At 44.8% G+C, this 20,929-nt stretch overlaps 1 protein-coding gene across 1 annotated transcript in view; it reads right to left on the bottom strand.

Moving 5' to 3' along the window:
- Positions 1-345: 345 nt before the first annotated feature.
- adarb2 (adenosine deaminase RNA specific B2 (inactive)) overlaps positions 346-20,929 on the bottom strand; it is a 706,833-nt gene continuing 686,249 nt past the window's right edge. The window contains exons 10-11 of the mRNA XM_068051905.1: positions 15,764-15,942; positions 346-690 (exon numbers count right to left, since the gene is read on the bottom strand). Coding sequence (XP_067908006.1) covers positions 478-690; positions 15,764-15,942 — 392 coding nt within the window. The 3' untranslated portion in view covers positions 346-477. The remainder of the gene's footprint in view (positions 691-15,763; positions 15,943-20,929) is intronic.

Raw genomic sequence — 20,929 nt, 5'->3', positions numbered from 1 at the left:
TTAATTGAAAAGATTTGGTAAGTCGTTTATCAGGAGACTGAATATAAGTCGCAGATTAAGAAATTGATCATTAAATTGTATTTAATGGCTACCACAAATGCAAATGAGCTATTGGGAAGGAAGCAACTTATCAGAGAAATAGATGAAAGACCAATTTTACAACTTATTTTTCCCCTAAAGTGCTCGTCATGCCAACTGTTTGCATTTCCGACTCTACGTTATTGAATTTTTATTACTTCCCGTTGACTTTCAGCTGCAATATAAAAAATGGAGGAATGTGACAGGCAATTCATTATTGATGGGACTGTGGACCTCCACATTATTATGAACATCTTTTGAGTCTTGTCATAACGGGGAGGGGCTGGGGGGGGGGGGGGGTGAGGGGGGATGTGCAGCGAGGCAATGGCATGAAGCTGTCTTGTGAAGAAACGGTGAGATTTTGAGGTTAGCTTTTCCTGTCCTCTACTGAAGTTCATATTAAATATTACAAGCCATTTCCTGTGTCTGCTCTCCCTCTGTAGCCGGCAGAAACTGATCTTGCTCCGGAGGTTTCTTCACCCATGTGCCCAGGTCGGCTTTCCGCAATACTTTAAACAGCTGCTGCTTGGCAGCCTGGTAGTGCTCGGCTGCCAGTTTGGCTTCGCAGTACATGGATGGCATTCCCCGAAGGTTTGAGGCTCGTGTACTCAGCTGTGGAGGAGAGCAAAACAAAATGAGTGAGTCGGCGCAGGCAGGAGATTCAAACAGCTGTGTAATTTCCACATTTAATTTTCACAAGTGGCTTCACGGCTCGCACACCTTGTGGGCTTGTTTACTTGCCATAAAGAAGATTTAAAAAAAAATAACAATGTTAGACTGGCCACTGCTGCTGCCGATGCAGAGAAATGTTATAGTGGCAGGTGGATAGAAAGAATAAAACTCCATCTGTGCTCTCATTGAAATGATTTTTAAAGGAACAAGCAGCGTGGGCTGAAACACTTCCAATATAAAGAACTCCTTATCGCTGTAATATTGATAGAATAGTGTCGAGTTTCTTGAGTGTTGTTGGAGCTGCACTCATCCAGGCAAGTGGTGAGTATTCCATCACACTCCTGACTTGTGCCTTGTAGATGGTGGACTGGAGGTGAGTTACTCGCTGCAAAATTCCCAGCCTCTGGCCTGATCTTGTAGCCACAGCATTTATATGGCTGGTCCAGTTAGGTTATAGATTTTCCATTGATCTTTCTATCAAAGTTTTATTTATTTTCTATCATAAGCAACTTTCCTTTTGAAGTCATATATGCAATATTCTTAATAAGAACGGTAGGACTAAAAATCGGTTTGCTCCCGTTTTTGAGCATGGGGGTCATAGGTAACGATTAGCCCGGACTGGTCCCTGTTGAGACAGGCCGCATGCAAACTTCGTGCTGCTTCCTTATCTGAATGCTTGTAGCTGAGCATGAGTTGCGCTGTTGGCTGGCTGTATGCTCAACATGTGTCCATAGCCAGCACATATTTCACCTAGTCTGCACCTCTTAAAGGTAGCCTACCCTTTGAAAGGAGAGCTGCACTCATTACACAGAAGCTACTGCTGACTGCCCGTAGTACAAGTGGCTGTAAGGAGAAGGACATCAAATGGAGCAACACCCAAGAGAAAGGCTCCCGGGTCCTCTGAGGCGGCGCTGGAGGCTTTAATCCAGGAGGCCCTCAAGGAACACCCTCAGATGTGAGCAGGTGGCCATGGAGATCAATGCCTGGAGTCTGGTTTCAGTGCCAGAAGAAGTTCAATGACATTACGCGTGTGCTCAAGGTCAGTGAATGCATCTTCACTTGACATCATCTACTTACCGCACCACAACCTCTCACACTGCTTAATGCACCACAGCCCCATCACTCACCCAGCAGCACTCCTTAACAGTTAGAACTCATGTCGAACTTCCGATACTCCACTTCACCCTCATACACCTACCAATGATGCCAGCCTCACACCCACCTCTCGCAGCCTCCACAAACCTCCAGCTGTTTAGCTACGGCAGGCATATCACCCAAACACATTGCAACACACTCACTAATTTTCTTCCTTGCAGTACAAGGCAGCTTGTAACCACAGGGAGCAAAACAGAACTGGACCAGAACAGGCACACATGCATCGCCTAAGCTCTCTGGAGAGACTGTGCTCAGCATCATGGGGTCAGCTATGACAGAGGCTGTTGCATCTGGCATTGCTGAGACCATTCAGGGTGATGGCATGCTCTTGCCTCATGGCCCTTTTCAAATCCCATTTCACCTTGTTCCTGCTATTTGGCAAGAAGTGCAAGCAACAGATCCTGTGACCATGGACCTCTTGCTTTCCACTCCTTCCCCTACCCCAACCCTCCCCTTCTGCATTTCTGCTTTCAGAGTCTCAAGAACTGCCGCCTGGCCAGCCACTGTAGGCTCATGAGGAGGGGTGAGAGCTACACCTGACCTCTGTGACCATCACATGATTTGGCACTTGCAACCACTAGCTCAGATACTGGCACAGCGCTCTCCTTAGAGGGTAGCATAGAGATGGGATCTGTATGTGCTGAGTCACCGCCCATGAGCGGGCTGCAGCCAGGTCAAGGGATAAGACAGTTCATTTGCCAGCTCACTGGAGGGTCAGGTTGCAGACGAGTTCTCCTACAGGGGTTTCAGGTGAGGACTCTGTGGGGCAGCCTTCAGGAGAATGCTGTTGAACATGCATCCTGAGATGCTTGTTGCATTGGCAGGCCTGTCAGACAGCCTGTTGTCACTGTCAAGGAAGACGGAGTCTAGCTCCAATATGGCACAGGGCTTCATGCAAAGTTTGGAGCCCATCCTGCATGAAAGTGGTGGTCAGCACTGCTTACAGGCCCATTTGTGATACAGGTTCTGGTGTCTCAGCTTCCACTGCAGCTCAGGCAAAACTTAATGCTTCAGTGGAAGCTTAGACTGAGGTCATGAGCTCCATGCTACTGACCGGGTTTTGCGGCTGTAAATTTTAATAACTTTCATCCCTCTTTCACTGACCAGCAGGGAAAAAAGGAGTAATTGAATAAGAAAACCAAATTGAGAAAAGAAAGTAACAACTCATTGCTCACTTCTGACAAGGATATTGACTATTACTAACGAGTGATAATGTTCACATACATGATTAATAGCTGCAGGAAATCGATGAAGCACAGAACACCCATTACAACTTAAACCAAGTTTGGTTAATGCCTGGGAAGTGAGATGTCCTCACCTGTACTGAAGCTCTGACATACAGTAAGTAATGACTTTCAATGGCAACTCCTTATGAGGATGATAGTCTTCTGTGCACTTTCTGTGCATTGGTTAGCATCAAAGCTGTTAATCTAGGCTAAGATAATATATGGCTGTCCTTGGCCTTATTTATCTTTGTGATCTAGTGAAAAATAGCACCCAAAGATATTTCAACCCTTAGTTTTTCTGCATTCTTGGAGCTAAATCAGCATTAAACTTATTACAGAATTCACGCTACTATACTCAATCATTCTATCAATTTTCATTTACGTGAGATATTACAGTTATTTCAGCTTTCAGACATATTAGGACAGGACCAGGTATGTAGGAGGGGTTGACCTTATTCAGGATCACGTAAAACCCCATCAGAATATACACCTTCATTAAATCTTACAACCTTTCATTGTTCTAAGAGCAACAAATGTAAAAACCTGGGAAAGCAAAGAGATGAAGAGTAGATAAATCAAAACAAAAATACAAATGCCGCATCCAGGGGCAAAATTAAACGCAAGAATGTACATGTATTTAGAAGTGGAATTACATTGGTGACCACATGGTATGTCTGCGATTAACTGCGTTTTACGATAAATGTTTTCATGAGCTGTAGCTGGGACTCCAATTAAAGCTGTAACTGTAGAGTTGGATTCCTTCCCTTTTAACCATGGCAATCGTGAATCTCTAATTTGGAGCAGTAGCAGGAAGAAAAGTGCATTTAGGGAGAGTGTATCTCACGGAGCTCCGTGCCTCTGAGTACTGATCGCCCAGTACTATTTTTATCATTGACTGGTCGATCTCACATGGTAACACATAGGGCCGAATGGCCTTCTTCTGCGCTGTAACAATTCTGTGATTCAAACCTAGATCCTGGGAGAATTGACACAGTGCTCACCAACAGTGCCGTCCAGTCTCATCGTTGTCTCAAGCTTTCTGGATACAAATCCAGAAGTAGCAAGTCTTTTAGCTGGTGCGGTCATGCAGGTTCAATTGAAGCCTGAACATTTTTGTTCTTTACTGTGTTGAAAGCATTAGGCTACATCATCATTCTAGATGCGTTGCAGAGCAATGTTTAAAAAGTACAATCCTTTAAATTCCCTCCAAAAATATTAGAAGCTTGCTTTAGGGAAACAGCATGATCTACAGGGGAATCTTTCAAAATGTCTGATCAATAATTTATGAACAAAAAATACTTCCCTTGCAATTAATTCCATTGGGATACAAAAACATAGTCAAAGTTTAAGAGAATCTTATATTTTTCAAAGCCTCTGATTTTAGCATTTAATGTAATATATATTAAACAGTAAAACAATTTATGTTCCAACAACAGAGGACTGGATATCATAGTTACAAAATATATGCAATACAAAAAAAAAGGTGGCATTGCACTGTTGATCAAGGAGTCAATTACTGCAATAAGGAGGGATGATATCTTCGAAGGTTCCTCAAATGAGGCCATATGGGTAGAACTTAAAAACAAAAAAGGAGCAATCACTTGGCTGAGAGAGCTCCAAACAGTCAGAGAGAGATAGAGGAGCAGATATGTAGGCAAATCTCAGAGAGGTGTAAAAATAATAGGGTAATAATAGCAGGGGATTTCAACTTCCCCAATATCACCTGGGATAGCCTTAGTGTAAAAGGCTTAAAGGGGGCGGAATTCTTAAAATGCATACATGAGAGCTTTTTGAGCCAGTACATAGAAAGTCCTACAAGAGAAGGGGCAGTACTGGACCTAATCCTAGGGAATGAAGCTGGACAAGTGGTAGAAGTGTCAGTGGGGGAGCATTTCCGGGATAATGACCATAACTCTGTAAGATTTAAGGTAGTTATGGAAAAGGACAAAGATGGACCGGAAATAAAGATGAATTGGGGGAAGGCCGATTTCAATATGATAAAACAGGATCTGGCCAAAGTGGACTGGGAGCAGCTACTTGTAGGAAAGTCTACATCAGACCAGTGGGAGCCATTCAAAGAGGAAATAGTGAGAGTTCAGGACCAACATGTTCCTGTAAAGGTGAAGGGTAGGACCAACAGGTCCAGGGAACCCTGGATGTCAAGGGATATAGAGGATTGGATCAGGAAAAAAAAGGAGCGCTGAAAACAGCGGAGGCACTAGAGGAGTATAGAAAGTGTAGGGGGGTACTTAAAAAAGTAATTAGGAGAGCGAAGAGGGGACATGAAAAAACACTGGCGGGCAAGATAAAGGAAAATCCCAAGGCGTTTTATAAGTATATTAAGGGAAAGAGGATAACTAGGGAAAGAATAGGGCCCATTAGGGACCAAAGTGGCAATCTGTGTGTGGAGCCAGAGGACATACGTGAGGTTTTAAATGATTACTTTTCATCTGTGTTCACTATGGAGAAGGACGATGTTGGTGTAGAGATCAGGGAGGGGGATTGTGATATACTTGAACATAACATATACTTGAAAGGGAGGAAGCATTAGCTGTTTTAGCGGGCTTAAAAGTGGATAAATCCCCGGGCCCAGATGAGATGCATCCCACGCTGTTATGTGAGGCAAAGGAGCAGATAGCAGGGACTCTGACACAAATTTTCAAATCCTCTCTGGCCACTGGAGAGGTACCAGAGGACTGGAGGACAGCGAATGTGGTACCATTATTCAAGAAGGGTAGTTGGGATAAACCAGGTAATTACAGGCCGGTGAGTCTAACATCAATGGTAGGGAAACTATTGGAAAAAAATTCTGAGGGACAGGATTAATCTACACTTGGAGAGGCAGGGATTAATCAGGGATAGTCAGCATGGCTTTGTCGGGGGAGATTGTGTCTAACTAACTTGATTGAATTTTTCAAGGCGGTGACTAGATGTGTAGATGAGGGTAAAGCAGTTGATATAGTCTACATGGACTTCAGTAAGGCTTTTGATAAGGTCCCGCTTAGGAGATTGGTTAAGAAGGTAAGAGCCCAAGGGATCCAGGGCAGTTTGGCAAATTAGATCCACAATTGGCTTAGTGGCAGGAGGCAGAGGGTGATGGTCAAGGGTTGTTTTTGTGAGTGGAAGCCTGTGACCAGTGGTGTACTGCTGGGCCCCTTGCTGTTTGTAGTGTACATTAATGATTTAGATATGAATATAGGAGGTATGATCAGTAAGTTCGCAGATGACACAAAAATTGGTGGTGTCGTAAATAGTGAGGAGGAAAGCCTGAGATTACAGGACGATATAGATGGGCTGGTAAGATGGGCGGAGCAGTGGCAAATGGAACTTACTCCTGAGAAGTGTGATGTGATGCATTTTGGGAGGACTAACAAGGCAAGGGAATATACAATGGATGGTAGGACCCGAGGAAGTACAGAGGGTCAGAGGGACCTTGGTGTACTTGTCCATAGATCACTGAAGGCAGCAGCACAGGTAGATAAGGTGGTTAGGAAGGCATATGGGATACATGCCTTTATTAGCCAAGGCATAGACTATAAGAGCAGGGAGGTTATGATGGAGCTGTATAAAACGCTAGTTAGGTCACAGCTGGAGTACTGTGTACAGTTCTGGTCACCACACTATAGGAAGGATGTGATTGCACTGGGGAAAGTGCAGAGGAGATTCACCAGATATTGCCTGGGCTGGAGCATTTCAGCTATGAAGAGAGACTGGAAAGGCTCGAGTTATTTTCCTTGGAGCAGAGAAGGCTGAGGGGGGACATGATTGAGGTATACAAAATTATGAGGGGCATTGATAGGTCAGATAGGAAGAAACATTTTCCCTTAGTGGAGGGCTCAATAACCAGGGGGAATAGATTTAAGATAAGGGGCAGGAGGTTTAGAGGGGATTTGAGGAAAAAAAAATTCACCCACAGGGTGTTTGGAATCTGAAACGCACTGCCTGAAGGGGTGGTAGAGGCAGGAACCCTCACAACATTTAAGTATTTAGATGAGTACTTGAAACACCATAGCATACAAGGCTACGGGCCAAGTGCTGGAAAATGAGATTAGAATAGTTAGGTGCTTGATGGGCCGAAGGGCCTGTTTCTGTGCGGTATAACTCTTATGACTCTATCAATAAATATTACTATTGAAATTATAATAAAATTTTATTCATGGAGCATTAGTAAAGCATTTCACTAAGGAAGACATTTCCTATGATGTGACTGAAAAGAAATCGAAAAGGATTTAAATTGAGTTGGATCTTCAAGCTCCAAGTTTTGAGGTTTCCCAATATTAACAAGACTTTGTGTGGAGAATATTGATTCCTTTATCACTGAGGTTACAGTATATATATCACTTATAAGCTGCCAGAAATAATTTTCACTAAACCTGACTACACAGAAGAAATTCTTATCACAAGGAAATCTCATCCGTGACATTTATTAAAGTACTGATAGATCCCCTCAGGGATGTATATTTGGAGCTGATAACGTGTAAATCCAATAACCCATATTTTATTGAGGAGGATGTAATGTTGAATGGGAAATTTCATGCAAGTAGTCTATGGCTTGAGAGTTCTGCGAATGACTCAATTGTAAAAACAGGCTTTGAGTGTGTCACTGTATATAGCATCTCCATCAAGCTACACATATAGAGTGACTATAACAGTGACTACACTTCAATAGTGCTTCAACGATTGCAAAGCACTTTGGGACATCGTGATGTCATGAGAGGAGCTTTATCAATGCAAGTCTTTCTTTGTAGAGGATATGCATTGTGGAACATCACAATGGCTGATTGGTGAGTAGCTGGTGAGCATTTAAGCCATAAATTTAATAGTCTAATAAATAGAGGCATGGCAGGGCAGCTAGGACCTGTGGATTGGTCGAGGCTGTGGATTGGTCGAGGCGTTGCCATGGAGAATGCAGCAAGGAACTACACATTTCCTGGACAATCACATGTGCAGGAAGTGTCATCAGCTGCAGCAGCTTGAGCTCCGGCTTTCAGAGTTTGAGCAGCAGCTGGTATCACTGCAGCACATCCGCCAGTTTGAGAGTTTCATGGATAGCATGTTTATAGACGTGGTCATCCCCAGCTTAACAGTGTGCAGGCAGAGAGGGAATGGGTGACTGCCAGGCAGTCAAGAAGGGCCAGGCAGGTAGTGCAGAAGTCCCCTGAGTGCATCTCACTCTCCAACCAGTATTCAATTCTGAAAACTGGTGAGATTGATGGTTCTTCTGGGGAGTGCAGGCACAGCCAAGTTCCTGGCACCACAGCTAGCTCAGCTGTAAGGAGAAGGTGGGAGGTGTAGGTGAAAGATTGGGAAATCAATATTGATTGGGGATTCAATTGTTAGGGGAACAGACAGGTATTTCTGCAGCTGCAGATGTGAGTCCACGATGGTATGTTGCCTCCCTGTTGCCAGGGTCAAGGATGTCACTGGCATCACACCAGTAGGTCCCACCGATTGGCAGATCATATCAAATAGCACATCCCTTCAGCTGTTTTCAATAGGCAGAGTATTGACCGTACTCAACCAGCCCATACTTACAAACTCAGAACATAATGTCCAGCATTAGATGTGATTACGTGATTGGATAGCACTTGCTGAACAATCCTGAGTGTGCTAAGAATTACACTGACAACCACTTTAAGATTATCAGCTGGGCTCACAATGTAGCTCCCTTACACTTGCTAGAAGCTATATATATTCATAGGCAGGGACCTGTCCTCTGCAGGAAAAAGGAACATGTCCAGTCTTTGCACCACTTTTGAAGTAAACAAAAGCGTGAGGGATAATAGTTCCTTGGTGCATTCTCCATGGCAACGCCTCGACCAGAGTCGACTTCCCAACCAATCGGCACCCTTCTCTCATGCAGTATAAATTGTCGCTCCCTTTGAAATTTGGCATTCTTGCGTCTGTCCTGATGAGTGCAAAACAAGAAGCTTGGACAGCATGTCTCTTTTTTCAACAATATTCAATTTCTGTACTACCAAGCAACTAAATGTGAATTCATTAAGGAAAGCCAGCACAGATTTGTTAAGGGCAAATTGTGTTTAACTAACTTGATTTAGTTTTTTGATGAGATAACAGAGAGAGTTAATGAGGGTAACGTGGCTTATGTGGTGTGTATGGACTTCCAAAATGCGTTTGATAAAGTGCCACATAACAGGCTTGTCAGCAAAGTTGAAGCCCACAGAATAAAAGGGACAGTGGCAGCATCGGTGCGAAACTATCTGAGTGACAGGAAACAGAGAGTAACGGTGAATAGTTGTTTTTCAGACTGCAGGAAGATCTATAGTGGGATTGGTGTTAGGACCATAGCTTTTCTTGAGCTATAATAAGGACTTTGGTGTACAGGGCACAATTTCAAAAAACTCAGATGATGCAAAACTTGGAAATATTGTGAACCGTGAAGAGGATAGTGATATACTTCAAGAGGACTTAGACAGGCTGGTGGAATGGGCGGACAACAGGTAGATAAAATTTAATACAGAGACGTGTGAAGTGAAACATTTTGGTAGGAAGAATGAGGAGAGGCAATATAAATTAAAAGGTACAATTCTAAAGGGGGTGCAAAAGCAGAGGGACCTGGGGATATATGTGCACAAACCATTGAAGGTGGCAGGGCAGGTTGAGAAAGTGGTTAATAAAGTAAACGGGATCCTGGGCTCAGTAAATAGGGGCACAGAGTACAAAGACAAGGAAGTTATGATGAGCCTGTATAGAACCCTGGTTCAGCCTCAAGTCGAGTATTCTGTCCAATTCTGGGCACTGACTTTAGAAAGGATTTGAAGGCATTAGAGAGGATGCAGATCTTGAATGCTCTACCTGAGAGTGTGGTGGAGGCAGATTCCATCGAGGCATTCAAAAGAGAATTGGATAAATATCTGAAGCTAAAATATTTTCAGGGCTACGGGGAAAAGGCAGGGGAGCGGACTAAGTCAGTTGTTCTTGCAGAGAGCTGGCCCAGACACGATGGCCAAATGGCCTCCTTCTTCACTGTAACCATTCGAAAATTCAATGATTCTATACACAGGTTATTCAAAAAGTGATGAAAACCTCACAGGCACATAGTAATTGCTCGATAGAAAATACCAAAGCCCATCTAGTTCACTTTCTATCATCCTTGTAGTCACATGATACAATGATGATGAGGTTTTTGACTTATCACAGCAATCAATCACTATCAATTAATCTGTAACAGAATGGGACATGACACAAGGAAACTCCCAGTGATGGAGAGCATTGGGAACCATTGGGCGGCACAGTGGCGTAGTGGTTAGCACCACAGCCTCACAGCTCCAGCGACCTGGGTTCAATTCTGGGTACTGCCTGTGCGGAGTTTGCAAGTTCTCCCTGTGACCGTGTGGGTTTTCGCCGGGTGCTCCGGTTTCCTCCCACAGCCAAAGACTTGCAGGTGATAGGTAAATTGGCCATTGTAAATTGCCCCTAGTGTAGGTAGATGGTAGGGAATATGGGATTACTGTAGGGTTAGTATAAATTATAAATGGGTGGTTGTTGGTCGGCACAGACTCGGTGGGCCGAAGGGCCTGTTTCAGTGCTGTATCTCTAAATAAATAAATAGTTCCAAAGTCACGTTTTTCCTTCCAAGTATGCTACACTTAACAAACTTAATTTACTCATATATTGCATCCCAAAATGATTTCTCCAAAAGACATCTACCTAAATTACATGTGAATGAATCAATATATATTGCTTCCACTCTCAAAGTACATTGAATTGGGAAAGATTTTCAGCTTGCTATCTGGGTGTAAAACTGGATTTGTGGATCATCCATCCTTTACTGAAAGTGCCCGCTTTTCATTGCCACTGAAATCAAATGGAAATGAAAATTCAGCTGGGCTCTTATAATGGGGAGTATATTGAAGTTCTGTCCTAATGCCTCCTAGCCTGTTTATACTGTCAGCATCAGTGTCTTCCCTGGTAATGTATTCCACATGTCAGTTATAAGTATAAGCCAAAAGAAATGTGGCGCTGGACACAGAGCTTGGTGATTGGAGGCTTCCACCTGCCACCAGCACAATATCACTCTTGATTGGTCAGCCGCAGTGTTGCAGTTTATAAAGTGAAAACATTCTAATAGTTCAAGGATCATTGTTTAAGAATCCAGTTTCTGAAAATGTCTCAAAATCGTAAAGCTAGATAATTGGCAAAAATGATACCATAATAATATTGTTTGCAGTTTTCTTCAAAGGAGATATTTCTGCGGGTGGTATGTCGAATGGAAAATCATGGGGTGAATCAAAGAGCATGGAGTGAACTGACTAGCACAGGGGTGAATTGAAGAGGAGCGGGGGGGCGGGTGAATCGAAGAGCAGGGGAGTGAATTGAATTGCATGGGGGCATGAGATGAATCAAAGAGCATGGTGGTGAATTGAATAGCAAGGGGGTGAATTGAATCGCAAGGGGATGAATTGAAGACCATGGGGTGAATTGAAGAGCATGGGGTAAAGTGAAGAGCATGAGGGTGAATCGAAGAGCATTGAGTGAATCGAAATCCATGGGGGTGAATCGAAGAGCATGGGGGTGAATCGAAGAGCATGGGGATGAATCAAAGAGCATGATAAATCAAAGAGCATGGCATGAATTGAAGAGCATGGCATGAATTGAAGAGCATGGGGTGAAATGAAGAGCACAGGGCCAACTGGAGAGCATGAGGGTGGATCGAAGAGTACAGGGTGGATTGAATAGCATGGGGGTGAATTGAAGAGCACAAGCTCAATTGAACAGCATGGGGGTAAATTGAAAAGCATGGGGTGAATTGAAGAGCATGGGGTGAATTGAAGAGCACAAGGTCAATCCAAGAGCATGGGGGTAAATTAAAGAGCATGGAGGCGAATCGAAGAGCATGGGGGTGAATCGAAGAGCATGGGGGTGAATCGAAGAGCATGGGGGTGGATTAAAGAGCATGGGGGTGGATTAAAGAGCATGGGGTGAACTAAAGAGCATGGGGGTGAACTAAAGAGCATGGGGGTGAACTAAAGAGCATGGGGTGAACTAAAGAGCATGGGGGTGAACTAAAGAGCATGGGGTTGAATTGAAGAGCATGGGGTGAATTGAAGAGCATGGGGGTGAATTGAAGAGCATGGGGGTAAATTGAAGAGCATGGGGGTAAATTGAAGAGCATGGGATTGAATAGAAGAGCATGGGGGTGAATTGAAGAGCATGGTGTGAATTGAAGAGCATGGGGTGAATTGAAGAACATGGGGTGAATTGAAGAACATGGGGGTGAATTGAAGAACATGGGGGTGAACTGAAGAACATGGGGGTGAACTGAAGAACATGGGGGTGAACTGAAGAGCATGGGGGTGGATTAAAGAGCATGGGGGTGAACTAAAGAGCATGGGAGTGAACTAAAGAGCATGGGAGTGAACTAAAGAACATGGGAGTGAACTAAAGAACATGGGGGTGAATTGAAGAGCATGGGGTGAATTGAAGAGCATGGGGGTGAATTGAAGAGCATGGGGGTGAATTGAAGAGCATGGGGGTGAATTGAAGGGCATGGGGTGAATTGAAGAGCATGGGGTGAATTGAAGAGCATGGGATGAGTTGAAGAACATGGGGTGAATTGAAGAGCATGGGGTGAATTGAAGAGCATGGGGGTGAATTGAAGAGCATGGGGGTGAATTGAAGAGCATGGGGTGAATTGAAGAGCATGGGGTGAATTGAAGAGTATGGGGTGAATTGAAGAGTATGGGGTGAATTGAAGAGCATGGAGATGAATTTCCACATGATTCTCCCCTCATCTGCCATAACTTTGGCATAAGCTCCAGGGAAACACAGAAAAACCCCCCAGCATAGATGGCACTAATGCCGTTTTTCGGAGGGTTTTGTGGTTCTTCCTCCAAAGTTAACTTGGACAAGTGGGAGAACCCACCCTCTCCCCCCCCCTCCCCCCACCCCACCTCCCACAGAAATTAACATAACTGATTGTAGCAGAGGAATGGGCATCATCCATTGATATGACACTGTTGTGGCTGTTAATTAATGAAGACATTGATGTTAATGAGATGAACACCTCAACTAAAATAGTGGACAGGAATGTGATTTAAATATATTGCAGCCCTGAAATTCTGTGGGAGCTCTACCATTGTCCTGCCATAATTCCAGCAGCATACTGACAGAGGTCCCAGGGCTATGGCATAAATGGCCTTTTTTAGCAATTGATGCTGTTCCCCAGGGGCCCTGTTGGTCTCCCAGTAAAGTTACAGTGGGATTGCAGTAAATCCCACATGAACTTTCAGGATCTAGGTCTTTGCCCACTCATACGGTCAACTGTAATTCCTAAGCTCACATCATATTGCCAAAAGCTAGTGGAAAATACAGAGCTGTGCTAAAAACATCTGTATGCTAGGGTATTGAGCTGTGAATCTGCTCTATCACTTAGTGCAACTAATTTGAGCTTTCCTCTGCCAACTTTAATTCACTCCAAACTGTTTCTGTGAAATGCAATGCAACTGAAGTAATTGAAGACGTCAATATGACAATGAACATCCACTACTACACAAGGCTCTCTTCCTCTATCAGGGTTGTTCCCTGTTGTGTGTCATTGTTAAACTGCAGTTCGCTCAATTAACTTGTGGATGTCAATTTTGCTTTGTGCTTGGGGATGCAATGGGAGGTAAACTTGCTGTGGAATGCAATGAACATACCAGTGTTTTACATGGACAATAGGGGTTTGAAATCTGTGCTCGCCTATCCATGTATGAGATGAAGATCAGCAATGCTCCCAGCTCTGACCCCTCACTGATATTCTGGCTTCTAGTGACACTGTTCCAAGGGATGTAGTTGTGCTGCACAATGTGGGAAGGCGTTCCTGATATTGTGACTTAGGAATTCCTGCTGTCAGCCTCTGGAGCAGCACCATCTGGGACTGGGATGAGGCGAGGATAATGGCAGCATGAACTGAGAGGCAAGAGGAGAAGAGTGCCCGTATGAACTGACGTATGGTGGGTTGAGCATTGTCTTGAATTGAAGGGGTGGTAGGAAAAGAGCTACACTTTGAATTCTATGATTCTATGTCCTGAATTTTGTCGGCCTTTGGTGACAGGGCGGGAGGTGGGAAGGCTAACAAAATGATGCAGGGAGGTGTCAGATGTCTTCCTGCTGCCATGCCATTTTGCCAGCAGTGGGAAAGGTGGCAGATTGGCCACCTGCTGGGAGCACAATTGAGCCACTTAAGTGGCCAATTAAGGCCCACTTCCCACCTCAGAGAGTTTTGCCTCTGTTGGGGGGAACCACCGCTGTGTGGGGAGATCATCCAGTGAAACCTGGCAGTGGACTCTGGGGGTGGGCTGGAGCCCTCCTTTAGGGGCACTCCATGGCCCACTGAGGGGGCTCCCCAGTGGCAATAGTACAGTCTTCCCTCAATCCCACCGCAATCCCCCCCCCTGCCCACCGATTGTCCCAGTTACCCCAACCCCATTTACTCATCTTTGAGGGTGCCTTGACCATTTAGGCACCCTCTCCTCACAGCTGCAGCTTCAGCACTGGCCACCGATAGTGGAGGCACTGTTGAGGCTGCTGAGAAGCTGGCCCTCTGATTGGGCCGGTAGCTCTTGGAGGAGAGCTGCCCCCCTTAACAGGCTAGCAGTCCGGGCGGTAACCAATTAATTGTCTGCCGCCGGCAAAATGCGGTCCCAGGTCCCACTGCCCACTGAAGCGTGGTCGTCTCCTGTTTTCAGCCCTGGTGGCAGGACTTCTGCCACTCCCACAAGGTTCCTGCATATGATTCTCCTTATAGAAGAGAAGGTTGAGAGATTTTATGCAGGTTCAAAATCATGAGGGGTCTGGAGAGAATAGATAGAGAGAAACTCTTCCCATTAGTGGTAGGTTGAAAACCAAGGACACCGATTTAAGGTGATTGGCAAAAGAAGTAATGGTGACATGAGGAAAATCCTTTTTACGCAGTGAATGGTTAGGATCTAGAATGCACTGCCCGTGAATGTGATGGAGGCAGACTCAATCGTGGCTTTCTAAAGGAACTTGGATAAGCATTCAAAGAGAAAAACATTTGTAGGGCTACAGGGAAAGGACGGGAATGGGACGAGGTGAGTAGCTCTTACAGAGATGGACCGAATGGCCTCCTTCTGTGCTGTAACCATTCTATGTTTCTATGAATTGAGGCAAAGAAGGAGAAACAACAAAAATTTGCATTTATATAGTGACTTTAATACAGTAAAAAATGATACAAGGTGCTTCGCAGGAGTGTTAGCAACTAAAATTTAACACTGACATAAGGACCTTTTAGGGCTGATGACCAAAAGCTTGGTCAAAGAGGCAGGTTTTAAGAAGCGTCCTAACGGAGGAGAGATCAATAGTGAGGGACACCAGCATAATCTGTGGAGGAAAGAAGAAATGCTGGTATGAATGGGGGTGGGTGTGAAGTGGGGAGTGCCAGGATGATCTCAAGTTTGGGGCGGGGGGATGGTGGAGGTAGCAAAATACTTCAGAATCAGTACACATTGATCACATTATTTAGTGTAATGACACAGGATCTCACTGGACGTTGAGTTTTTGATGTAGACTTTGCCAGCATTGTTCTCCCGATAGTGCAGTGAGCTAACAAATGAGTATTAAACTGTAGTACAAGAACATACATCACTGGATCACTAAATGTTTACCTTGCCGTAAAGCTTGGCCCACTGGGTATAAAGTGCACGTTTGCAGAGTCTGGACGAGGAACCCAGGTCCCCCTTTCCTGTAGTGGCATTAATGACCTCCAGGTCAGGGTCACCAACTGTCCAGTTTACACTGAAGCTCGGAGACTTTCCCTGCTGACGAAATCCAGTGCTACTAATCCCTGCAGAGATATCAAAGCAAGCAAAATCAGAATAGAAGCAAAGGCCCACGTGGTGAATAGATGCAGAAAATAGGTACACAGCTTTTCTATAAGTAAGAAAAATGTTGAGACCTTTTGTACACTTAACAGACAGGAGGAAAATGGCAAAATTTGTGCTTCCCACTGGGCTCACACTTTCCTGTTTCATTGCATGCCACGTGTTAACGTACGTGTTGTCAGAGGGTAATTTGAGCAACTCTTGGATCACGGTACTGCTGGACAGTGGAACCCAAGCTAGTTTCGCATGAACCTCACTCATGTTACATCTTGTTTGGAAACATTTTAATGGAGTGAATGTAACCTAAGGGAATCCATTTTGCCTTTCAAGACTCGTAGGAGGCAAATATCACTTACAAAGGGTTCTAAGTAGGAGAGAAGAGCTCTCGGTTGCTCTTAACTCTTCTTTGCACTCGTGCTGCTTGAACATGCAGGTTTCCCAGTCTATTTGTGATCATAGAATATCACTTGTGACTGCCATTTGACTTAATTTGAATTTGAAATGAATGTGACTACTAAAAAATGTTTAAATATGGAAAAAAAAAACACAGACTAGGGTTGGCACCTGTACGGTTTTGAATCAGAAAATGCAGAAGCCAATTTACTGGGCCACTAATGATCTCAAAACCCACCTCCCCCCCGTCCAACACCCCCTGCCCCACCCTCTAATTGCAGCTGCCAGCTCCAAATGTTGCTGTCCTTTAAACTGTGTGCCCCTGATCGGCTGTCTCTATTTCTTTAAGCCTCTAATTTGTTGCCTGCCTCTTCACAACCCCTCCCCCCCGCCCCACAATCTGTTGTTTCCCCCTTTTGTGGGTCCCTGTCTCAATGGCTCTGCCTTTTCTGAGTCCAAACTCTGTTAAAGTAATAAAGTGATACAAATATGAAAAGTTAAACCAGCAGAGGGGATTAAACTTTCAAAGTTCTTATTCTTTAAAAAGATCTTTTGTGCACTTTAACAGCTCTGCTATGGTTACTGGAGAAAATAAGGTTTAAAATAAAATTTGGTTTCTTATTAAAAAATACCTTCAATGGTATTTAGGGGTTGGAACTCTATGATGTCAAAGGGGAGGAACTGAACTCATTATTTGCTAGTAAGGATGTGCTGCCCCTCACTGTCATTCCTTGGTGCAAGGTCCTGGTCCAAGTTATGTTTTGTTCCAAGCTTCAATTTACTCCATTCATTCAGGGTTAAGGGAGGGGGACAGTTGAGAAGTTTGACTTGGTGGGATTGGGGAAGGGGGCAAGCAGCAGAAACCAAAGAAGTTCATGAGCTCCTTGTGCTTATTGTTGGAGGTGAAGGGAGGGGGAGATGGTTATGAATAAACCAAGGTGGAGGATATCTTTGCTATCCAGGTTAATCCTGGAGTAGTGGGCGGTTTTGACCGAGGAGAATGAAGCTCATCATGCTTGATGTGGTCCAAACAGATCTGATGGTGGATGGCTAAATCCTATTTCTCTTCTTACTAATTCCCGATTTCTTCCTGCTCATGTCCTTCTCATTTCCTCTTTAGGTTTTCTCTGCCACATTCATCTCCCTCCGTGTTTTCCATCATTTCTGAGGTTAAAAAGCAAAAATTGATGAGCTGTGTCCATGAGCACTGTTTCTGGTCTCTCTTGATGTTTACTTTTTCACCATACAAATAGAAGACGCTGAACATGTGAAGTGGATTTTCTAAGGAGATGGTTTAGATAGAGGATCTGGATCGGCGTAGGCTTGGAGGGCCGAAGGGCTTGTTCCTGTGCTGTAATTTTCTTTGTTCTTTTTCTATGGACAATGTCAGCAAATTGAAAAGGAGGTTTGGTAGTTTCTTGGTGGAAGAGAAGACCAAAGGGAGGAAGGGATATATTGTGGCCTTTCTTGAACACGGCGATCGGCCAGATGGACCACAATGGTGTTTTCTGATGCTGGATATTTTTGCCTTCTCATAGCTTATTAATTACAAAATGTATGATTCTCAATGCAAGTCTTCCTTCTTGCTCTCCTCTATTTTTTCCCAGAGAATAGCAGACCTCTGGAACAGGTTTGTGCAATTGAATGCCTTCAAACTGGAGAGCTGGACCTGTTTCTGGCTGGGGTGCACATCAACTCTTACAAAAGGTAGGCACTGCAGGGCCAGAGTGATCCCCCGAATTGGTGGTCATCTTCCAAAATTCTATAGATTCTGAAACGGTTCCTGCAGATTGGAAGATAGCAAATGTAACCCCACTATTTAAGAAAGGAGGGAGGGAGAAAATGGGGAACTGCAGACCTGTTAGCCTGACATCAGTCGTCAAGAAAATGCTAGAATCTATTATAAAGGATGTGATAATTGGATACTTAGAAAATAATGGAAAGCTTGGGCTGAGTCAACACGGATTTAAGAAAGGGAAATCATGCTTGACAAACCTGTTGAAGGTGTTTGAGGATGTACCGGATGGTATGTTGCCTCCCGGGTGCCAGGGTCAGGGATGTCTCGGATCGAGTCTACAGGATTCTTAAGGGGGAGGGGGAGCAGCCAGAAGTCGTGGTACACATCGGTACCAATGACATAGCTAGGAAAAGGGATGAGGACCTGAAAAGCGAATATAGGGAGTTAGGTTGGAAGCTAAAAGGCAGGACGAGCAGAGTAGTAATCTCAGGATTGATACAGGTGCCACGTGCTAGTGAGGCGAGAAACAGAGAGCGAGTGCAGCTGAACACGTGGCTACAGAGCTGGTGTAGGAGGGAGGGCTTCAGATATGTGGATCATTGGGATACCTTCTGGGGAAGGTGGGACCTGTACAAGAAGGATGGGTTGCATCTGAACTGGAGGGGCACCAATATCCTGGGCGGTTGGTTTGCTAGAGCTCTTCGGGAGGGTTTAAACTAGTTTGGCAGGGGGATGGGAACCGGAGTTACGGATCAGTGGATGGGGTAGCTGTTGAACAGGCAGATACAGAGTGCAGAGAGTCTGTGAGGAAGGTTAGACAGTTGACAGGGCAAAGTTGCAGCCAGTATGATGGGTTGAAGTGTGTCTATTTTAACGCAAGAAGTGTCAGGAATAAGGGTGATGAACTTAGAGCATGGATCAGTACTTGGAGCTACGATGTTGTGGCCATTGCGGAGACTTGGATACCACAGGGGCAGGAATGGGTGTTGGATGTACCGGGGTTTAGATGTTTCAAAAGGAATAGGGAGGGAGGTAAAAGAGGTGGGGGAGTGGCATTGCTAATCAGGGATAGTATCACAGCTGCAGAAAGGGAGGTCGTCGAGGAGGGTTTGTCTACTGAGTCAGTATGGGTGGAAGTCAGAAACAGGAAAGGAGCAGTCACTTTATTGGGAGTTTTCTATAGACCCCCCAATAGCAACAGAGACACGGAGGAACAGATTGGGAGGCAGATTTTGGAAAGGTGCAGAAGTAACAGGGTTGTTGTCATGGGTGACTTCAACTTCCCGAATATTGATTGGAACCTCCTTAGTGCAAATAGTTTGGATGGAGCAGATTTTGTCAGGTGTGTCCAGGAAGGTTTCCTGACTCAATATGTAGATAGGCCGACTAGAGGGGAGACTATGTTGGACTTGGTGCTTGGCAACGAACCAGGCCAGGTGACAGATCTCTCGCTGGGAGAGCATTTCGGTGAGAGTGATCACAACTCCCTGACCTTTACTATAGTCATGGAGAGGGATAGGAGCAGACGGGATGGGAAAATATTTAATTGGGGGAAGGGAAATTACAATGCTATTAGGCAGGAACTGGGAGCTTAAATTGGGAACAGATGTTCTCAGGGAAATGCACGACAGAAATGTGGAGGTTGTTTAGGGAGCACTTGCTGCGACTGCTGGATAGGTTTGTCCCGATGAGGCAGGGAAGGGATGGTAGGGTGAAGGAACCTTGGATGACAAGAGATGTGGAACAGCTAGTCAAGAGGAAGAAGGAAGCTTACTTAAGGTTGAGGAAGCAAGGATCAGAAAGGGCTCCAGAGGGTTACAAGGTAGCCAGGAAGGAACTGAAGAATGGACTTAGGAGAGCTAGAAGGGGACATGAAAAAGTCTTGGCGGGTAGGATTAAGGAAAATCCCAAGGCGTTCTACACTCATGTGAGGAACAAGAGGATGGCCAGAGTGAGGGTAGAGCCGATCAGGGATAGTGGAGGGAACTTGTGCCTGGAGTCAGAGGAGGTAGGGGAGGTCCTAAATGAATACTTTGCTTCAGTATTCACTAGTGAGAGGGACCTTGTCGTTTGTGAGGACAGCGTGAAACAGGCTGATATGCTCGAACAGGTTGATGTTAAGAAGGAGGATGTGCTGGAAATTTTGAAAGACATGAGGATAGATAAGTCCCCGGGGCCAGACGGGATATACCCAAGGTTATTACAGGAAGCGAGGGAAGAGATTGCCGCGCCTTTGGCGATGATCTTTGCATCCTCACTGTCCACTGGAGTAGTACTAGATGATTGGAGGGTGGCAAATATTATTCCCTTGTTCAAGAAAGGGAATAGGGATAACCCAGGGAATTACAGACCAGTCAGTCTTATGTCGGTGGTGGGCAAATTATTGGAGAGGATTCTGAGAGACAGGATTTATGATTATTTGGAAAAGCATAGTTTGATTAGAGAGAGTCAGCGTGGCTTTGTGAGGGGCAGGTCATGCCTCACAAGCCTTATTGAATTCTTTGAGGATGTGACAAAACACATTGATGAAGGAAGAGCAGTAGATGTGGTGTATATGGATTTTAGCAAGGCGTTTGATAAGGTTCCCCATGGTAGGCTCATTCAGAAAGTAAGGAGGCATGGGATACAGGGAAATTTGACTGTCTGGATACAGAATTGGCTGGCCCATAGAAGACAGAGGGTGGTAGTAGATGGAAAGTATTCAGCCTGGAGCTCGGTGACCAGTGGTGTTCCGCAGGGATCTGTTCTGGGACCTCTGCTCTTTGTGATTTTTATAAATGACTTGGATGAGGGAGTGGAAGGCTGGGTTAGTAAGTTTG

This window comes from Heterodontus francisci, chromosome 2, assembly GCF_036365525.1.
Source record: "Heterodontus francisci isolate sHetFra1 chromosome 2, sHetFra1.hap1, whole genome shotgun sequence".
In the NCBI taxonomy this organism is placed as follows: Eukaryota; Metazoa; Chordata; class Chondrichthyes; order Heterodontiformes; family Heterodontidae; genus Heterodontus; species Heterodontus francisci.
Note: the sequence above shows the minus strand (reverse complement) of the source record. Positions and strands in the feature narration are given on the sequence as shown.